Here is a 20,524-nt window from a genome sequence, read left to right as displayed (position 1 = left end):
GTATATCTAATATCAACCACTGCATGAAGGAGCATGTTTGAATCACTAAAAATTAATTAAACCACTTTTAGTTGAAATGGATATCGTTAATTAATGGGCCAGAAATAAATGTTCAAATTGCAATTTTTTGGGTGGAGATCAAATTTTACTCTTCTGGACTTTGAACGCAAAGCTTTTCTCAAGAAATCGGAGAATTTCTTTTTTTTTCTATTTTTGAAATGTGAACTGTATGACAAGGTCTAAGCTTTCATGGTTTGCCATAAGTTAATAGGCGGTGAGAGATAACGTGGAAAATATGAATATGTTGTATTTGCATTGATGATGTTGTCATTTATATTAGAAGGTGACGTGTGCAAACACACATAACTTGTTTATTAAGATAGTAATTAAAGAGTTTTGAAGATTATATAATAGAATAATGATTTTTTGATGCACCCCCATGCACTCCTTTTCTGATGTAGCATATGTTAGAACCATAGATTATTTTTCTCGGGATATACAACTGCATATATATATATGTAGATGTATAATTATGTATCTCAAGAAAATCTGTTGTTCTAGCCCATGCCATTAGAAAATCACGGACTCTATATAATAAAAAAGATACTTTTGTAATTTGATAACTAAGCAACATGTGTGTTGCAATTTTATTGATTTTTTTACTAAAATGATCATGATTATATTAAATTTAAATATTAAAATGGGTGCATTTATGGCCACTCAAAATTTGGCGTCGAACCACTTATACTCCATCTTCCCTCTTTATAATAGTAAAGATGTACAAGATCCACATATGTGAATTGAAGGTTTGAATAATAGCTTTATGATCAATTCTTAAAAGTAACAGGTTTTGCTATTTCATTCAAAAAAATAAAAAAATAAAATTTGATATCCTTTCAGTTAAAATGATCATGATTTTTCTTAAAAATTAAAACTCCGGATCAATAAAAGAACAATGTCACTAACTAAGCATTGGCTACAGCGATCAAGACATCTCTCAAAAAAATGAGAGGCCTTGAGTTCAAACCCCCTTGTCGGCCACGTACAAGAATTTATCCTGACTTACATGATATGTGGGATATGCATGTTCTTGAGGGATTTGGACGAGGTCTAGTGTTTTAAGAGGCCAATTGCCTCGTCCTTATTTGTTGGGCCTATAGGTTTGAAACCCTCATCATTTAAAAAAATACTAGCATGGATGATGGACTCATTCCATATAAAATATAATGAGAGATTTACAAGCAGACCTATAGGTCGCAATTGTATTACAGAAACTCCTTTACTTGGTCAAATTTGTTACAAGAATGAACTTGCTTTATAAATCAGGCTACCATGACTAACTTAGAAAGATTTGAAATCAATTAAGGGTCAAATTGATGTCATTCGGATCCATCCAAGGTATATTAAGTAACAAATTTATCAAATTTTATGATGTAAATCCGATTTCAAGGTTTGCTAAGTAACAAATTTGATAAAGTGAGGTTTGATGGGTAACAAACTTCATTCAAAACGTAAAGATCCCTTGGAGTTGCTAGAACTTTAAGAGAGTTTTTGTAATTAAAATGTCACAGTTAGATCTATTCGATAAATCTCTAAATCTCCAAATCTCTAAAATATAATTGCAGGAATTCCTATCGTAGCAAAATATCATTCGCAAGGATAAAGCTCTAAAACCCCTACCTTTTCATGAAAAATCTAATGTAATGATTTTGTAATTCAAAATCTAAAGTATTTCCAGATGGAAATATGTTGGCCACGTCATCTCTTAATGTGGCGCAAAGCCGCTCTCGCTGGCTGCGGTATGTGAAGTGTGAGGCATCCTTTTTCGCCCGTAAAATTTTTCACAAAATAAGGATTATTTACGCGCTTGATCGATCCATCCGACATTTTCGCCCGCAAATTTTCGCAAAATTTCTCCTCCTTCGTTTTCCCCCACTTGTTCGGGGTCTTCCTGCAACTCCTCCAAATCACACAAACCCTAATTTTCTGGCGACGACGCACATATATACAGACACACGGAGGATACTCAGCTATGGATTCCAAACAACTCATAGACTCTCTCACTGCTCACATCGCTCTATACCACGCCTCCACGCCTTCAACTTCTTCATCTCCTTCAAACCCTAGAGCTTCAATTCTTCGATGGTTCTCATCTCTCACACTTCACCAACGCCAATCATCTCTCACAATTGTCGATTCGAAATTCACCGAGATCCTCCTTGAAATGCAATCCAAGCTCCATGAACACGGTCATGGATGCTTCATCGTTCTCCCTGATCTCCCCTCTTGCGACCGATCTTACCTTCCCAGCATTTGTTTTCGAAGATCTAGAGGTCTCTTAGAGAGAGCCAGCGCTTCGAATGATTCCGAACGGTTAATTTATGGTGCAGTTAGGTTATTTGGATCAGAAGATGAAGAAAAACTTGATTCTATTACGGTTTCTGAAGAATTTGTTGGGGATTTGGATCGGTTTGTTACGGCGATGGATGGGGTTTCGAATGGGTCTTTTTTACGGGGTGAGGAGAGTGCTTTGGGTTTGGGTTGGGAGGAATTGCCTTGGTTGAAGGCGAAGGGGTATTACAGTGTGGAGGCGTTTGTGGCGAATAAGCTGGAATTCGCGTTGAGGTTGTCGTGGTTGAATAGTAATGGTGGGAAGAAAAGGGGAGCAAAATTGAAAGAGAAGGCCAGTGTTGCAGGTATAGCGGCAAATGCTTATTGGAAGAAAAAAGGGTGCTTGGATTGGTGGGTTGCGATGGATCCTGGAATGAAGAAGAAGATCTTTCGGATAGTTCTAGGCAAAGCTGCTAAATATTTGGTACTTTTCCGATATTTATATTTATATATTTCAATATGTTTTCCAATTTTTTACATTTGATTCTTCAAAGAAAGATTATTATTTATACTTGAAAAAGAAAATTATGTCAGCTAATATGCTTACTCGAATTCTGGAAAGAATAGTAAATTAGAAAAAAGAATCATTTTGTTTGCATTTAGGATTGGCTTTCTTTCAACAAGAGATCACTGACTATCAATCAAAAAGTTGAATAATTTCTGTACTCAATTAGTTTTGTTTATAGGCACACTGACTTATAACGCAGTGTTAAAATCTCTGCAGAGACTCATCGACATCAACTTAAATATGACTTTTGAAGGGTCTGTATGGAGATGATTTTGTTGTCTTGGCCATGCTTGAGTTGGGTCCTAATGTCCTAATACCGAGTTCTGAAACTCGTAATATATATCATAGATAATGGGATAGAAGTTAACTCCTCATCAACACTCCCTTCATACCGAGTTGTAGAGGTAATGCTGATAGTGAATACAAGCTACAAAATAATACTATAGCAAGAAAGTAGGTAGGAAAAAAAACCGGATTACTAAAAGTAAGTGAGAGTAAATGATGTAGGACGATGAGGGGAGATAAGAAAATGGAATTTGATTTAGGCAAAATAGGGGATTTTGGGTATATGATAGATTTGGTTTAGAAGATTAATGAAGTTAGGGTTAAATAAAGTGGGGAAGGATTAAAGTGAAAAACAAAACGGCGTTTGTAGGTTTCAATAGTCAAGAATTAAAAAAGGGGTTTCAAGAATCAAGAATTCAAGATTTCTTGAAAAAAATCAAGAAAAAAAAATTCATGGGTTGGGTTCTTGAAAGGATTAAAGGTTTCTTGATCTCTCACAATAATATAGTAAATAAAAAAATAGAAAAATATGGATTGAAGAAAAGATAGAGGATAAGAAGAAAATTAAAGAAAGAACAAAAAAAAAATGATATTTACCTTGGAATCACCCCCAATGATTTCCATGGCATCAACCATGTTGAATGTACCCACATTCAAAGAAAACAGAAACTTCTTGTTTCTCTTCATTCCCTGTAAATAAATCCTAATACAATCTATATATAAAGAAAAGCAATCGAGAGTCCTAATAAAACTAAAATACCTAATTTTCGTAACTTTCTCTCTCTTAATTATCAAACCCTAATAAACATAAATAAAAAGATAAAGTAAAGTTATTAAATTGCCCTAAATATTATACTAAGACCATGGGTTAATAAAACATGAAAATAAGCTTTAAAATCATAAAATTAAAGCCCTAAAATAAAAATCTAAATAAAAACTAAAATCTACTCTTCATGATTTGATATCCCCATTGATTCTCCTCGACTAGGAAGATTTCGCCACTGGCGAAATAAAATTGTAATAATTCTCATCATCGGTTGTGTTCCGCATTAGAAAAGTTCTCACTTAAATATGTATGCAAGGGAAGTTTCTGATTTCTTTCAATGCTAAATCAACAATCCCTTCCCAGCCTCAATTATTTGGCTATAAGTGGCAAAAATAACTAATGCTTCCTAGACTATCCTCATTGAGTGGCATATTTTGAAATTACATGAAAATTCATCAATAATTAACCCTTTGGTATTATTATTATAATTATTATTATTCTTACTTGATGGAGAGAGAATTTATTTGAGAGCAAAGTAAAGGAGGTCAACTTCATAGCCCCTGCTTATCGATAAAAAAAAAAAAAAAGAGTAAAAGAGGTCAAGAAGATCTACCTTCTACAAAGATAAGTGAAAACAAAAGAAGAAAACTTCAGAGTGAAAAGGCAATCACCTAGAGATAATTCTCTTCACAAGCAATTTCCAACCTGTAAAAAAGTCACAAAGTAAAATCCCTTAAACCAGAAGCTTTGCACCAATAAAAAATAATCCTCATGATGCTAATAACAATTTCTTGTAGTGGGTGCTTCTTCCTTAGGCTGAGAAAAACCCTACTAATCCTTTCCATTTTAACTGTCTAAAGGTCAAAGACTGCCAATTTTGAAGGAGGTATATTAAGGTTCAGGAAAAGCATAATGGATGTTAAAAAGGTGTTATAAATGATACCCAACTTCTTGAGCAAAAGAAAAATAAATGAGAAGATGATTGACAAATTCCTCCCGACCTTTATACAAGAAGCTAAAATTAACAGAGATGATGATTCTAAACGTGACATTATCAACAATCAGAATCCTTTCTAAGGCAATAGACCAAATGAATGAAATCCCCTCAGAAGGGACCTCTACGGCTGGAAAGTCCATTGCTATGCCAAATGTTAACTAAGAGGATACGATCACAATTTCCTAACAAAACCTGATGGTCTTCTTCGAAAAGACGGATGGGAGAGACAAGGATCTGGCTAATAGGGCGAGTAATAGCCTCAAGCTCCCAGTCATTGAAGTTCCTTCCTAAGCTATTCTTATTCTTTGTTAAATAGTTGGAAAATAAATAAATAAACTAAATCCAGGCATTTGTAAAGCCCTAGGGCTTGATCATCCATAGGTGTCCATACGAATAGGCATTTGTTCATAGGCTGAACCTTCTAGGTCATGTAAGCATGCACAACTTCATCCTTCCTGGGTTTTGAATAGTTCATTAGGATCGAATTTGCGGTATTCTATATACTTAGCGGTATCATATGCAACTGGAAGTTGTCCACATGTCTTCTTTTGTTCACAATCTCTTACCAACTATTTTTAGAACTCTTGCTTATTTCCAAATCACTATAAACTTATAGTTATTCCTATGACTTGTTACCAGTGTTTCATGGCTACCATATATTCTACCTCATCAAGTTGCTTCATCCACTACTCTTTTGGCACATTATCCTTCATGTAGGGATCAACCACATTAAATACCAATGATATATATCACTTATTTGGCAATCAAAATATGATAATCATTCTTTCGATTGTAATGGTAGGTGCCTGTAAGGAAACCTCTCCCGCGTCAAGTATACCAAGACCTGTTCTGGTTGATGCTCATACACAAGAGCCTTATACTTTTGCTTGCCTTTTGAATATGTGACCGTAACTGTGCATTTATGTCCTATGTATTCTCAACAAATGCATCAGATTCATCAATGCAGGATTTGTGAATGGTGACAACAATAAATCGACCACATCCGGTTGGCACCTCAAATGGTGTCCCGTGGAATAGCAAAGACCAAATGTTATTCGTAATGGTACTTCTGAGAAGATTACCTAATCTCTTGTAAACTACCTCAATTTGGCAATTGGTTTGTGGATGATAAATGCTGGAAAATTGAAGATTAATGCCCTGTCTCTTCCACAGAATACACCAAGTATGACTCATGAATTTCATTCTTGCTCAAAAGTAATGGCTTTGGGCACCCATGCAATTGGGCCACTTTCTGAATTAATTCTACATACCCAATCCCATATCCCCAAGAAATTGTGGGAGTGTGCCCCGCAAAATGGCTTACTTGTCGTAGGGGGGTTTTCTTTGATTATTTTATGGGTAAATGGGATTGGGTGTGCTCCTTGTTGATGCCTTAGCCCTTTTGTATCCTTTGTGGATCTTTAGTCGGTCACCTTAACGGCTTTTTTAATGAGATTTTTTACTTACCCATTTTTTTTTTTCCATTTCAGATATAGTTGAAGTTTCTTACGCGTTTATGATTTTGAGATCTTGAATCTTCATATTAGCTTACACTGATTTCTTTGAGCCGTTTAAAAATCCCTGTTTAAGATCTTAGTGGTCCTAACCGTTTAACTTTGCGAATTGGCAGACAAATGAGTATGTAAGGGGAGCAAGTAGCACTTTGGTGGGTGAAAAGTGCCTCCGCAATACAAGAGCAGAGCAGCCACCGAGGTACAGCTCTATCTTATCATATCAAAGGACCATCCTGGCAGACTCTGCTGCTGATGCAGAATTTTGCTCATCCATTATCCTGAAACCAACTTACTTGTCCGATATTTTCAATAGCTTGCTCGTGCTTCAGGAGATCACTGCTATGATATTAGCATTTCAGCGTAAGGAATATGGAAATGAGAAGATATTTTTCAGTACACTGGATTCTATCCATACCATTTCAGATTTTATACTGAGGAAACTTCGAGGACTACTCATGGTTGTTTCTAGTGATTGTATAAAACTCGAGCTTCTAGCCACAGATAATTTGAAGTCTCCTCCAAATAAATCCAAAGACAAGCTTGGCGTAGGGAGCCGGCGAGGAAAAGGGAAGAAACGTAATCTGAAAAAGCTAAATCCTGTGCTGAATTTGTCTGGGGCTAGTATCGTAATGGAGAAGCCTCTTGAGGTATCATTTCCTTTTTTTACAAATTCTTCTTGTACATAGGAAGTTGAATCTTGAAAAAGAATCAATTTTTATTGTTCTGAAGAACTTCCAGGATCATGGATGTGAGTTGGCTTATAAAGAGACTGCAGATCTGTCGAAGGCTAATGGGATTATAAGTACACTTCAGGGGAAGGAGCTTCAGGAGGGGACCTTATTATCAGGAGTTGAGATGGTAACTGTAGCTTTTTTCATAGTGATGGGTTCTCTCATGAATGATTCCAATAGTTTATAACTGATATCTTGTCATTTAGGAACACATCAAAGGATTGGTTGATGGAAAGGTCCAAAGTGTTGGAAAGAAGAGTGGGAAAACGGTTAGGCTTGAAAATTCTGACTTAAGTAACCTACAAGCTACCTCCCAGTCTATTTCTTTTCAAAGTGAGGCTACAAAATCCAATTGCTTTGCTGATGCTTCAACCGAACGCAACCTACCAATTGATTCCTCAATTAGTGACAACAGCTCGACTGCAAATTCAAATTATTGTAGTTCCGTCGACAGGCCTAAATCAGAGGATGACAATGAAGTGGCCCAAGATGCCCAAGAGAATTCTGTTGGGGCTTCTATTGATGGTAGCTGTCATCTTGAAAGTTGCATTATTGCCTCGAGAGGGAGCCCTTCAAATTTTAAATTAGATTCTAAAATAGTACTCCCTGTTGTGCCTGTACCAGAGATTGATGAGGCTAATATCAATAAGGAGCTCAAAAGTCAAAACTCTGAGAGGTTAAGCGATGTTGCTTCACCGCCAGTTTCTACTCCAAAATCGATTGAAACTGTTGATTTAAATGAAGAAACTAGCCAATTTCAGAGGTTAGGAGGTGGTAACTATTATGCTCATGGTCCCACAAATTCCTTGGGATCCACATCATATGAGTGGCCTAGCGTGGCACGTATTAATTTCCCATCTTTTAACTCACAACATCTTCCTGCTGCCACAGATAGATTGCATCTCGATGTTGGTCGCAACTGGCGTCACCACTTCCACCAATCCTTTATATCCACGAGGCATCAGACAATAAATCCGTCAATTGAAGGTGGACTCAGCCGTATCGTGCCGCGAACTTTGCCTATGAGTTTGGATTGGCCTCCAATGATAAGAAATTCTAGTAGATTGACTCCATCGGTGACATGTAACTATGATTCTGGATTCATACCCAGGCTGCAGCCATCATATCAGCATGGTTTTGCACCTCATGGGCTACAGATTAATGGAACAATGCCTGACGATGAAAGGAAGTGTTCTGGGGATGTTATGGATTCCTATGATTTTACAAATACGCAAGAACTTGCAGATGACAGTGAGAACCATTGGATATCAGAAGAAGAATTTGAGGTGCATGCATTTTCTGGGAGGGATTATAATCAGTACTTTGGTGGTGGGGTGATGTACTGGAATACTTCTGATCATGCAAGCAAAGGTTTTTCCCGCCCCCCTTCTCTTAGTTCCGAAGATGGCTCGTGGGCATGGCATGAAGCAGATCTAAATAGAGCTATTGATGATATGGTAGGTTTTTCTTCGTCTTACAGTACTAATGGTTTGACTTCTCCTCCCACTGGACCTTTTTGTTCTCCCTTTGATCCTTTGGGGCCTGGAGTACTCAATACCTCATCAACGGTGACAAATGGAGTGACAGAGGAGAATGTCTCCGGATCTTTGGTCAATTCATCTGGTAGTGTTGTAGAAGGGCGGAATGAAGATTCACTTCCATACCCAATTTTGCGGCCAATTATCATTCCAAACCTATCGAAGGTGCCAGGATCTGAGTTCAAGCGTAGTCATGATCATAAAAGTCCGTGTTTTCCTCTTACTAGGCGTGAGCAACCTCGGATAAAACGACCGCCATCACCAGTAGTGCTTTGTGTTCCACGAGCTCCGTGCCCTCCTCCCCCCTCTCCTGTTGGTGAATCCAGAAGACGCAGAGGCTTCCCTACAACAAGGTCTGGTAGCTCTAGCCCAAGACACTGGGGAATGAGAAGTTGGTACCATGATGGAACTAACTCTGAAGAAGCCGGCCTTTGTGTGGATGGTGCTGAAGTTATTTGGCCTTCATGGAGAAACAAACACCTTTCAGCAACTCCAATGATTCAGCCTTTACCAGGAGCTTTACTACAGGACCATTTGATTGCAATTTCCCAGCTAGCTCTCAATAAGGAACATGTAAGTATCTCATCTGAAAAGTTCCTTATCTATTCTCTACTATGGTGTTCTGTTGGATTTTGTTGATTGATAATGAATATATGCTACAGCCAGATGTTGCATTTCCGCTACAACCTCCAGAGTTAGTGAACTGTCCTGCTCGTAAGATGTCCCTTTCTTTGATGCATAGTCTCCTTCATGATGAAATTGATTCCTTCTGCAAGAAGGTACTAAGCTACATGATAACTGTGATTTGTATTTTTTATTTAGTTTGCAATTTACAAGATCGGCAACTTTTTTGAGCTTTCTTCTTTGTTATTCATCTAAGCACATTCGCCAAGATCACTGATGGTGCATTTTCTATATTGGTATTTAAGGTTGCTGCTAAAAATTTAAGTAGGAAGCCCTATATTACTTGGGCTGTCAAGAGGGTAGCACGGTCTCTCCAAGTCCTATGGCCTCGATCGAGGACAAACATCTTTGGTTCAAATGCAACTGGTTTGTCCCTTCCAACCAGTGATGTGGATCTTGTTGTTTGTCTCCCTCCTGTAAGGAACTTGGTAAGAATGATCTTGATGAAATTGCTCTGGTTTACTTCCATCACCTATACTGGTTCTGAACAGTTGATTCTATGAAAACTTATGGCTGGAGTTATTTGTAGGAACCTATCAAAGAAGCTGGGATTTTGGAGGGACGTAATGGTATTAAAGAAACTTGCCTTCAGGTATGTTGGCAGCGGTGCACTTTGGTGCTTTGCCCCCAAGACACGTTATTCGTAGCATGTTTGGTACCTTCGTGGATCTTTTAGTCTTTCTGTTTTGGATATTACCGCTTCTATGAATTTGTCTTCCTGCTTTTAGCAAAAACCCTATGAAACCTTAAATATTGTTGTGCCAATGCTCAAGTGTTCTCTGGAAGCATTGACTTTTCATATTATCAATATGGTTCAATTCTGTGGGAAACTTCACAGGCTTACTATTTCATGGATGGAAATTTCAGTGTTTTCTACTAGAAGCATATATTTCCAATCCTCCTCATGTACATGACTATAGGGATGATAGATGGACTTCATACTCTTTTAACTTTCATCTGTTATACAAGTGGATTTATATTGTGTTTGCCAATAACTTATCCAATTTCAAGGTAAATGGGTTGAGATTATTGTGAAGAAGGGATGTAAATGATAATCAACTTAACTTAAAGAGTAAATAATAAGGGATACCTAATTTTGTTCCATGAGTCGTATTTTACCTAATAAGGGATGTCCTCCCGCTTCCTTTTTCTTCTCGACTCATAATTTGGCATGATTGATCTTATTTCTCATAGCTCTTCTGTCCTAATCAAGGTCGTACTGATATCTTTCTAGTTTTGTATGACGATTTTATAATCAACTAAATGTTGATTGCACTGGAATGTGTTTGATACATGGAACTTACGGATGTTTGGATCGTTATATTTCTTCTTCTTCCTTTTTACCCCACAAAATTGGCCCAAAAATGTATTTTCAGGCATTTCTTGTACTCCTGTAGGCCTCAGTGTTATTATTCTCTTATTTTTTTGGGTGCTCCCGTATACATCTGTTGACACCATTCTGGTTTGTTATTCCAGCATGCTTCTAGGTACCTTGCAAATCAGGAGTGGGTTAAAAACGATTCTCTTAAGACTGTTGAAAATACAGCTGTAATGACTCCTACTTTTTTGACCGCCCAAATTGTTTATTCTCTTTTAATTTTTCTCCATTGTTTTGATGTATCTAATCATCTTGTCGATTTCCTTTTCTCTTTTCAGATACCTATTATCATGCTTGTGGTTGAAGTTCCTCAGGACCTTATTATCTCTAACGTGAATACTTCCAATGAGCAGACACAAAAAGCGGAGTCAACCCTGATGACTGGTCAAGAAAACAGTATTGGACATTCTGATATGGAGGCTCTGGTAAATTCTTCTCAGAAACCATTCTCAGAGATAAAAAATGATGAGGGCATGGATATGAAATCAGTTCGTCTGGACATCAGTTTTAAATCCACGTCACATACAGGCCTTCAAACTACAGAATTGGTAATTTCGTAGGAATTTTTTCTATATACTTCAAAATTTTCGAAAACGCACTACTTATTTTTCCTGATAGATAAGAGTGCATTACTTGTTATTGAGGTAGTGATGAATCATTCAGTTCTAACAACGTTTTTTTCTAAACAGTGTTTTATTAAAGTGGTTAGATAATAAGGTGTATTGTGATACACCTTATTCATGTTCAAGAAGATTAGATTAAAGATTAGGTTAGTTTTAGAAGAGAGAGATTTCATCTCTAGTAAAGATTTGTAATTGTTTTTCTTTATAAACCTAATCCAATCTTTCACCTGTTATTAGAGCTAAAGCTCTATTGAGCACATCAATCCTATCATGCCGTCCTTTTGCTGGCAGTGTGTTGGCATTGCCGGTGGAACCCCATTCATCCATTTCAAACTGTTGCACCCATTTATTCTCTCTATTAGACATTTCATCAAACACCTCATGTGCAATCACCACCTACACATAATCACACCATCCTTTTTCAAAAATTTCATTTACAGACCCAAATCTGTGATCTGGATCTATTTCGGAACCATCTCAGACTCCATACCCAATCAATTAGTCGAAAATCAAAGCCTACGCTTGAGGTTTTGGGTTTGGAGTTCATTTTGGTGATGGAAAGGGGTTAGTGTCGCTGTAGGCTTGAAATCAGAAGAGATGTCCTTACTCTTCTGATTTGAACTTCAATGACTTGAGGATGGACTGAGTTCTTACACTGATTTGAGAGGCTAAGAATGGTGGTAGCATGGTACCTTCGAAGGTCTTCCTACCTACTGACGAAGAGTGTGGCTCTCACAAATCCAAAACCTAGTTTCTGTTGAGGTTGAAGACAACATCTTCCATCAATTTTTAAAAGATTTCATTCAGTGGTTCGAGAGGGTTGAGGCAGGGGGGCCCATTACCCCCCTTCTTTTTATTGTTGTTTCTGAAGCTTTGGGGAGGATGTTGAGGAAAGCTTGAGAATGAGGATCTTCGTGGTTTCATATCAGGTCCTGCTGGGATAGTTGTTTCTCCTCTCCAGTTTGCGGATGACACGCTTGTTTCTTGGATGCATCGTTGATTCAGATGAGAATACTTAATGTGGTCTTGTGCTCCGTTGAGGCGGCATTTGGTCTCTTGGTGAATCTTAAGAAGAGTATGGTGTTTGCTGTTGGTGATGTGCAAAATGTTGAGTTGCTTGCCGCCATGTTGGGTTGTCAGATGGGGATTTTACCATCTATGTACCTTGGTTTACCATTGGGGGCTCCTTATAATTCTATAGTTTATGGGCAGAAAAGGGTAGTGAGTTTTTTTACCCTTCTAATTACATTTCTTTATTTTTGAATTATCATGTGCAGGTTAGAGAGCTTACTGAGCAATTTCCTGTAGTTATACCCCTTGCTCTGGTGCTCAAACAATTCCTGGCAGACCGTAGTCTGGATCACTCCTACTCAGGTGGCCTAAGCTCATATTGTTTGGTAAGTTAAACGTTGCATTCACTTTTTCTATTTTGTAGTATCTTATGTTGCAAAAGGATTGTATTGTTTTATGCAATTCATGCTATTTTTCTATGATTTATTGTTGAATGCTTTATTTTTAGATAGCTGATACTACTTTCAGAGTAAAATATATAATTTTGTTTTATACGCCTTAATCGTTATCTTTGCAAATCAGCTTTTAAATATGTCCAATGACATCATAGCCCTCATTGTTAGGTAATTATATATCAGTAGAAGGCATGCTATTGGTTTTGGAAATAATTAGATTATATATCTTCTATAACATCATTATTCACATATCTGATGGCATGGGTTAAGGTGTGGTCGTATTTAACTTGCTAGTGGGGCTATGATATCCGTGTTTATCAAACTTATGTACAATTTAAGCTGGGCTGCATCTTTCAGAGAAAAAATCATTTAAAGAATATTTTTTGGACACGTAAAGACGATTTTATTAAATAGCGGAGGTCAAGATGACCATCACAAGCACAAAACGACCAAAAGCCACCCAAACACAAACTCGACTAGCCCACAACAAGATCACAAACCTTGTCCTGTCTTATAAGAAAGGCTTCAAAGAAGATTCCCCTGAACTCTTTGAATAATTTACTCCAGAAAAACAACAGTGCCAAGGTTGACAGGACAATGTCTTGAAAGGATTGCTCATTTCCTTAAAAAATGTGGCTATATCTTTCCTTCTAGATGCTCAAACATACTGCAAATGGTAACAAGCCCCATAAGATGCATTTCAACTTTGAGAACGAACTACCCAAGATTCAAACAGCGCATGCACTGAAGAAGGGAAGCGACCCACCAAACCAAATGATGGCATAAAATGCGGTTAAATCTCTTGAAATCATTTAAAGATTATGACCCTAGTGAAGGTTCTACATCAGCAAAGTGGTAAAGTCTGTGTATGGTAATACAGCAGAGCTGGGATGAAAACACCACCTTACACTTAAACCTATCAAAAAAAGAAGAAAAAAGAAAAAAAGTGAAAAAGAAGAAAAAGAAGAAAAAGAAGATTATGCCCTTAGTTCCAAGAAACTCATAATTGAGAGATGACACTTCCATTACCATGCATTCCCCACCACATGATATTCACATCTATCTTTAAGTGACATTTTTTAAATATGTTTTCTGATTTTGGATTTTAACCTGGGTGTGGGGTAAGTGAGCATGGGTTGGCTAGGACATTCTCTAGAAATGCTGTGTTGCAATGACACCTTTTTTTTGCTTATTGTGGGGTGTTGCAATTACACCTAATTGTTGTAAATATTAGGAAATGTTACTTTGAAATGAAACACGAAAATAATACACTTAGTCATGCTTGATGGAGCTAAATGTTGCACAGTTAACAAATATGTTCGATGAATGAGTATAGTAGAGATGGCACATGTTGAAATGGATGAATAATAATACTAGGAAAATGAAATCAGAAAGGACTGGTTTTTTGTTACAATTTTGTTTGGTTTCTTCATTCTTTATGGTAATTTGTGGACAGATTAATTTAGTACTTTTGGGTGTTTTAAATAGTGATGCCCTCACTGGGATGCAATTTGGATCAAGGAAATCTCGTGGAAAGAAAAACATATTTTTTCTATATCTTGCACTTTTTTTTTCTTACTCTATGTGGAAATTTTGTTGATTTTCTTTTACTAAGATCTAGTGAAAAATATGATGTTGGGTATTACAGCTACCAATTAGCATCTTTTGGCTCTTTATGCAGGTTTTATTAATTACACGGTTTCTTCAACATGAGCATCATCTTGGCCGGCCTATTAACCAAGTAACACTAGGAATTTTAGAAAGCATTAACATTGTTAAGATTTTAGTTTGTGCAAATGCCATATTAAGATGAATATTATTTGATTTGGTGAAATTTTGAGCATGAATATAATTCAATGATATGATGCTTTTTATTTCCTTCTGTTCATTCTTTTCTAAATCATAATGTGATATTTGCTCATGTTTAGCAATGAACCCAATGCTCCTTTCTTTTATTCCTTGTAAGAAGCCAAATCATTTTGTGATTTAACTAGCAATGAGTTTGCTTTAGGTTTTGGCTCAGTAAGAGTATTGTTGGGGATTCTTCTTTAGAGTTGCGTTGGCTGTAGAGGATTGGGATATAGTTGGGTATTGGTGATTGGGCCTTCTAGATTTAGTAGGCATCTTTACTCTTTTTTTTTTTTTTTTGATAAGTATTAGAAGGCATCTTTACTACTACGAGAAATCAACTCTTCTCGAAATTCCTCAGAGCTTAACGGTGAATACACTTAACTCCTTGGTTGATAAGCTGGAACTTTTACAATTGGACCTTTTATGGCCATCTTATGGGGGTCAATCTGTTTGTTTTCCTTCCCAGGAGATTTGGAAAGTGCCAATCCTATGCATAGTAGTTTTCTTTTCATGGACAGTTGTCTAAGAAAATTAATCTGTTGAAATCCAGCTTGGAAAAAATGTTTTTTTTTTCTCATTATATGCTTCATGTGCCAAAATGTGGAATCTACCAATCACTTGTTCATATTAATTGTCTTTGCCTCGAGAGTTGTGTTAAGGGAGAGGTATATTGTCTTGGTAATTGCTTCTTATGCCTTTTGTTAGAATAGTTGGCTTTGAAAGAAATTGACGGAAATCCAAAAATAGATCATGACTGGCTCAGAAATTTTCAAAGATACAAGTCTCAGTATTAAATGGGTCTATGCTTAAAAGTTTTATGGAGTTCTTCTGACATTTGGGAACTGGCCTTGATAGCAGCCCAAGGAAACCCAAGTTGGTCATCTCCAGAAGCAGGAAGCATCAAGATGGATTTTGATGGTTGCTACATGGGAAACTGCAGTGTGGTGGACATCAAAGGAACTTTTTAGGGATGGAGAAGGCACAAACTCTACAGTCTATTTTAGATCTCTTGGCATTAAGGATCTTTAAGGAATTTGAATAAATGGTTCGAAGTTATGGTCTGAAGGTTTGTCCTTTGTACACTAACGGAAAATTGAGACTAGAGAAGACTAACGGAGACAATAGCAGGACAACAAATTCTCAGTGGATCGTTTTCCTCACCCTTGATATTGAGACATCTTGGTCCAAACATTATGAGGCAAAATGATATTTGGAAGTTTGAACCATGTCGGAAGCACTGAATTTACTAAAAGACTTGAAGATCTTTGGGGGACCTTTTTAAGGGCCGATCATTTGTATTATCTAAGGGGACTCTTCAGAATTATTATCATGGGATGTGGGTGAAGCCTCAGGTCCACAAAATTTATAGTGGTTCAAATCATATTTAGGGATATTGTTAATAAATTGGATTTCTAATATACTCTTACATAGGACGTGTTGTAAAGTGCATAATGTTTGGGGAAAACAGGAAGAAGGTTACGAACATATTATATTTATTTGCATGTCAAGGTTCACAGTCAGTTTGCATGTCCAATTTATATAATTATGCTACTGAAAAATGACAGAGAAAAAATGTGTTATCTTTGTAGATGGTATGGCTTACCTGTTCTTATAAAAATTTTTCATAGGCTGATCAATAACTGTTCATGCATAGAGGCCATTTTTCTTATTTTTGTCATTGTTACTTTATTTATTTCTATGCGAGTTACTGTTTAATGAATTGTGTGCATTTTTTTTTGAAAGTTTCCTATTTAATAAATGTTGTTGCAGAACCTTGGAAGCCTTTTGATGGATTTTCTTTACTTCTTCGGGTAAGTCAATGGCCATTGATTGGTGAGTTAACATTGTTTCTCTTTCGCCAATCAATTTTGTGCTCATGCCTCACACTACCATCATGGTAAAACTGTTGAATGGTAGCCATATCTCCTAAAGACATCTGGTTCCTACTAATCAAAACCATTGCTTATTCCCTGTTTATGATCTATTTAGGAATGTGTTTGATCCACGCCAAATGCGCATTTCGATCCAAGGAAGTGGTGTTTATGTAAATAGAGAAAGAGGGCACAGGTTATAAAAGCATGTTGTTGCTTTCTTTATTGAAATATAGCATTTCTTACTCTTTCAAAATGCGCTTTGCTGCTCTGCTATTTCTTCAAGGTTCTATTACTTGTTTTTTTTGTAGCATTGATCCTATTCACATTGATGATCCTCTTTTTCCAACAAATAACGTAGGGAGGAACTGCTTTCGCATACATCAATGTATCAAGGTCGTCAGCCCTTATTTGTTCTTGTATTTATTCTCAATTTATAGAAATGCACAATAAATTGTTTCTCATAGGAATGGTTGCAATCAAGATTTTTTTTTAACAGAAAACTTGGGGTTAGGCAGGTCCCAACCAGATTCTATGCATATAACAATGAGGATGCCTTTTGGATTTGTAATCTATCAATTTTCATCCTCTACTACTAACAGCTTTTTGACATACATGAAATGACAGGCTAGTCACCTTTAAAATTTGGAAAGAAAGAAAAAATTATTAGCTTCCTCTTGTTTTTGAGTTTATCACCTTGTGTTTCCTCTATATTAAATTCTTAAAAAATGCATGGTGCAGGCTTTCGCAGATGCATACTCTACTCTAGAAAATGAACTTACATGCCTTCCTAGTAGTGGGGATCCAAGTACAAGGGAACCATACGTTTTACTTCCAAAAATCATTCCAAGTATCCATCATGTGTAGGAAGTTTTGGTTACGAAAGAGATCCTAAAAATCTGGTGGGTCTCTGAGTCACCCTTTGTACATCTTGTAGCAAATTCTGCCTGTAGTATTATTATCATTTTGTTGTCATCTAATCATGAACTGCAGTTGATGTGACATATTTGATTAATTTATTGCATGTCTAGGTCAAAGTGTTTGTTCCTTTGATGGTTTTCTGACCGCCCAAAAGCCAAAATTACTTCAAGGTGAGATTTTAATGTGTTAGAAAAGCCTGGCAGATGAGTACTGGAACTGAAGAATGCTCCAACACATCTTGCCTGCAACCATATTGGATTAATTATCCAAGGTGACCTTCTAGGTGTTAGCGGTGAAAACGTGGAGATGAGTAAGTGTGCATTATCCTAATTTTGACTTCACCATTTGAGTTTCTGTCATTTGTCACTTTCAATATTTTGGGTTATTTAGTATCGTATTGTACATGGAGAAACTCAGCAGTGCAATATCATGTGCAGTGGAGCAGGACTGATGCATTCGCTGGGTACCATCTAGGTGTTCTCTTACGCCAAAAAATGATGTGGTTGGATGATTATTGCATATTTTTGACAATCAAAACGATTGCTTATGAAGTGCCCCCTTAGCTAAGTGGTAAAACACGTGGAGTGTTGCTCCCATGTTCTTGAACCCATCTTCATTTGCTAGCCACTAATCCTATGCCTATAAAAAAATGCTTATTATTGACAGTCAGAAAGATAATAAGCATTATTGCAGATTTGTTTCATCATTGTTTGTAACCATATTTATCAATAATTTTTTCTTTTGATTCTAGGGAAAGTTTTACATTGATCCTGGGAATATGAAGAATCCAAGAGAAGGTCATGGCGTGACGAGCCATTATCATTATGATAGGTTTCAAGTGGAAGTGCAGTGATGTATGCAGCTGAGGCATCGTAACAGACCATTAGACTTGAACCTTTTCCTACATGACCCGATCAATTCTATCAGGCACTCGCCTTATCCGCCAAAAAGGAAATTTATTGGATGTTTTGATCATTAAGTTGGGTTGACTTTTTCACAGTAATCTACTTGGAGGGATCAGGGTACCCCTGTTGGGTGGACCCCATGGACCACCTTTTCCGTAGGTATGATGGAATCATTATTAGCTGAAATAAATCTATATTTACCATTACCACACATGTTTCATTTTCTCCTAGTAAGTTTTCTGTCTAATTTTGCTTTTTGAAGTTTTCTTTAACCTAAAAAAGTTGGTCGAGAAACCCGTCGCTGTAATGGAATGCGGGACTCACATGGATTTCTTATTTCAGCCTTTTAGCAAGTCAAGGGAAAAACCAATTTATGGCTGGGGTTTTATTTCGAATCTTCTCAGATTTAAGGTAACTGACTGTGGTCTTTGGTGATTCTTTATTTTTGATAATTAATTTTTTTAGTCTCTTTTAATCCTGTTTATCATCATATATTTATTTTTTATATGATGTCCATTATTTTTCTTATATAAATGTGATCATGATAAAAACTCTGCAATCCAAACAGCCACTTTGAAGAAGGAAAAAAAAAGTCACTTCAAATTTTCTTTTTCAGGTACACCCCAAATGTCAAAATCTCTCTACAACAGGCATGTGCTAAGGTCTGTCATCTTTACAAATAATTTGTGGCGCAGTTGAACATCACACCTTTGAAATTGAGATTAAATGGGTGGATTTTTTTCATCTTCTTCCTGTTTTCCTTAGTTCACCAAGGAAGAATATGGAGTTCTATGTATTTTAAAGTCACCACCGTGTCCACAAGCATGCCCGAATCTAGCGCTCTCAGGTTGGATCAATTCCACATGTGACAGCAAGTTTCACTGTAATCTCTCTTCCTGAAGTTCATTTACATTTCGAGTTTCAATTTCTGTAAATTATTCATGTTATATATATAATTATTTGTCCTTGATTTTGGTTGACCTTTAATTTCAACAATAATTATCTGTTTGTTAGTTTGGAAAATGTGGGAAATTTATTTTCTTGCAAAATGGATGTTGTGTTTATTTTCATCACTGGATGAGAAATTGATTTGCGAAATAATTTAAGGCCGACTCAAGATATGATTGTCATCCAATTTAGTTCAGTTTTTCACAAATTTTCATTTGCAATCACATGTCAGCGATCTGCAAACAGTTTGCTGACAAACGGAAAAAACAAAAACAAAAACAGAAATAAAAATAAAAATAGACAATTCGTTTTATTTTGTTTTGTTTCCTTTGGAAAACTTTCATTCGTTTTAAATTTTCTGAACCAAGTCATTATAGTAAGACTAGACTACCTAAACGGGTAAACTAGGGTCTTGACACTGACCTTGTCAGCTTGTCTCCTATCTGACCACTCGGTTGTACCGGTAAACTATTGAAAGTAATTCCTCGGTCACAACATGATACCGTGGTAAGGATGGGCACCACATTAACGTTAGAAGACCCTTTCTATTATTGATGCGTCATTATCTGTGTACGTGTGTTTTGGTTTGGGGGTGGGAGGGGGTGTTTCATGGGACAATTATATAATTGTGATAAAATTTATGTAATAATATTTTTGTAAATCATTTTTCATGGGGTTAGAAGTTTTGGAATGAGTTGATTTTTGGTGAGAATTATTTCTATCCTAATTTACAAGTAGAATCGTGGACTGTTAATTTTTTTGTAAATTACTTTTGATGGGGTTACAAGTTTCGAAATAAGGTGATTTTTGGTGAGGATGATCTCTATGATGAGGAGATTATCCTCATAAAAAAAATAAAAAAAACAGCTCGTTCTGAAACTTTTAACCCATATACGATAAATATCATTGCTATAGATTTTGTCTCAATTATTGTTCCATGAACCATCCCCTTGTTTTTGATAATAGTAATTAAAGAATTGTGGGGAGTACAATATAAAAAATAATATTGGACCAGACATATTAAATTTAATGATGAAATTATTTGTTAATAATAATTTAATAATTAATAATAAAGCAAGACCATTCCATTTTCTAACTTCTCATTTTTAGATCCAATGCCCACACAGCGAGAAGTTCACACGATGGG

At 36.5% G+C, this 20,524-nt stretch overlaps 1 protein-coding gene across 27 annotated transcripts; it reads left to right on the top strand.

Annotated features, from left to right (window-relative positions):
- The first annotated feature begins 1,724 nt into the window (after nt 1–1,724).
- Nucleotides 1,725–19,452, top strand: MEE44 (Nucleotidyltransferase family protein). Of its 27 annotated transcripts, none has more exons than XM_086418336.1 (20): nt 1,731–2,815; nt 6,578–7,108; nt 7,191–7,319; nt 7,399–9,303; nt 9,393–9,509; nt 9,660–9,842; nt 9,944–10,006; nt 10,891–10,962; nt 11,071–11,340; nt 12,693–12,812; nt 14,563–14,622; nt 16,503–16,543; nt 16,722–16,799; nt 16,915–16,999; nt 17,345–17,505; nt 17,635–17,834; nt 17,970–17,998; nt 18,276–18,588; nt 18,772–18,840; nt 19,046–19,452. In XM_086418336.1, exons 1-15 carry the CDS (start codon nt 2,033–2,035, stop codon nt 17,468–17,470), a joined length of 4,563 nt encoding a protein of 1,520 aa, XP_086274462.1. In that variant the 5' UTR covers nt 1,731–2,032; the 3' UTR covers nt 17,471–17,505; nt 17,635–17,834; nt 17,970–17,998; nt 18,276–18,588; nt 18,772–18,840; nt 19,046–19,452. The 27 variants fall into 27 exon arrangements, with proteins under 27 accessions (XP_086274473.1, XP_086274474.1, XP_086274475.1 ...); XM_086418331.1 differs by having other exon boundaries at nt 17,970–18,094; XM_086418330.1 differs by having other exon boundaries at nt 17,962–17,998.
- The last annotated feature ends 1,072 nt before the right edge of the window (nt 19,453–20,524 follow it).

Source organism: Akebia trifoliata, chromosome 12, assembly GCF_017979445.1.
Source record: "Akebia trifoliata isolate Shusen 1 chromosome 12, ASM1797944v1, whole genome shotgun sequence".
In the NCBI taxonomy this organism is placed as follows: domain Eukaryota; kingdom Viridiplantae; phylum Streptophyta; class Magnoliopsida; order Ranunculales; family Lardizabalaceae; genus Akebia; species Akebia trifoliata.
This window is presented reverse-complemented; position numbering and strand designations above follow the sequence as displayed.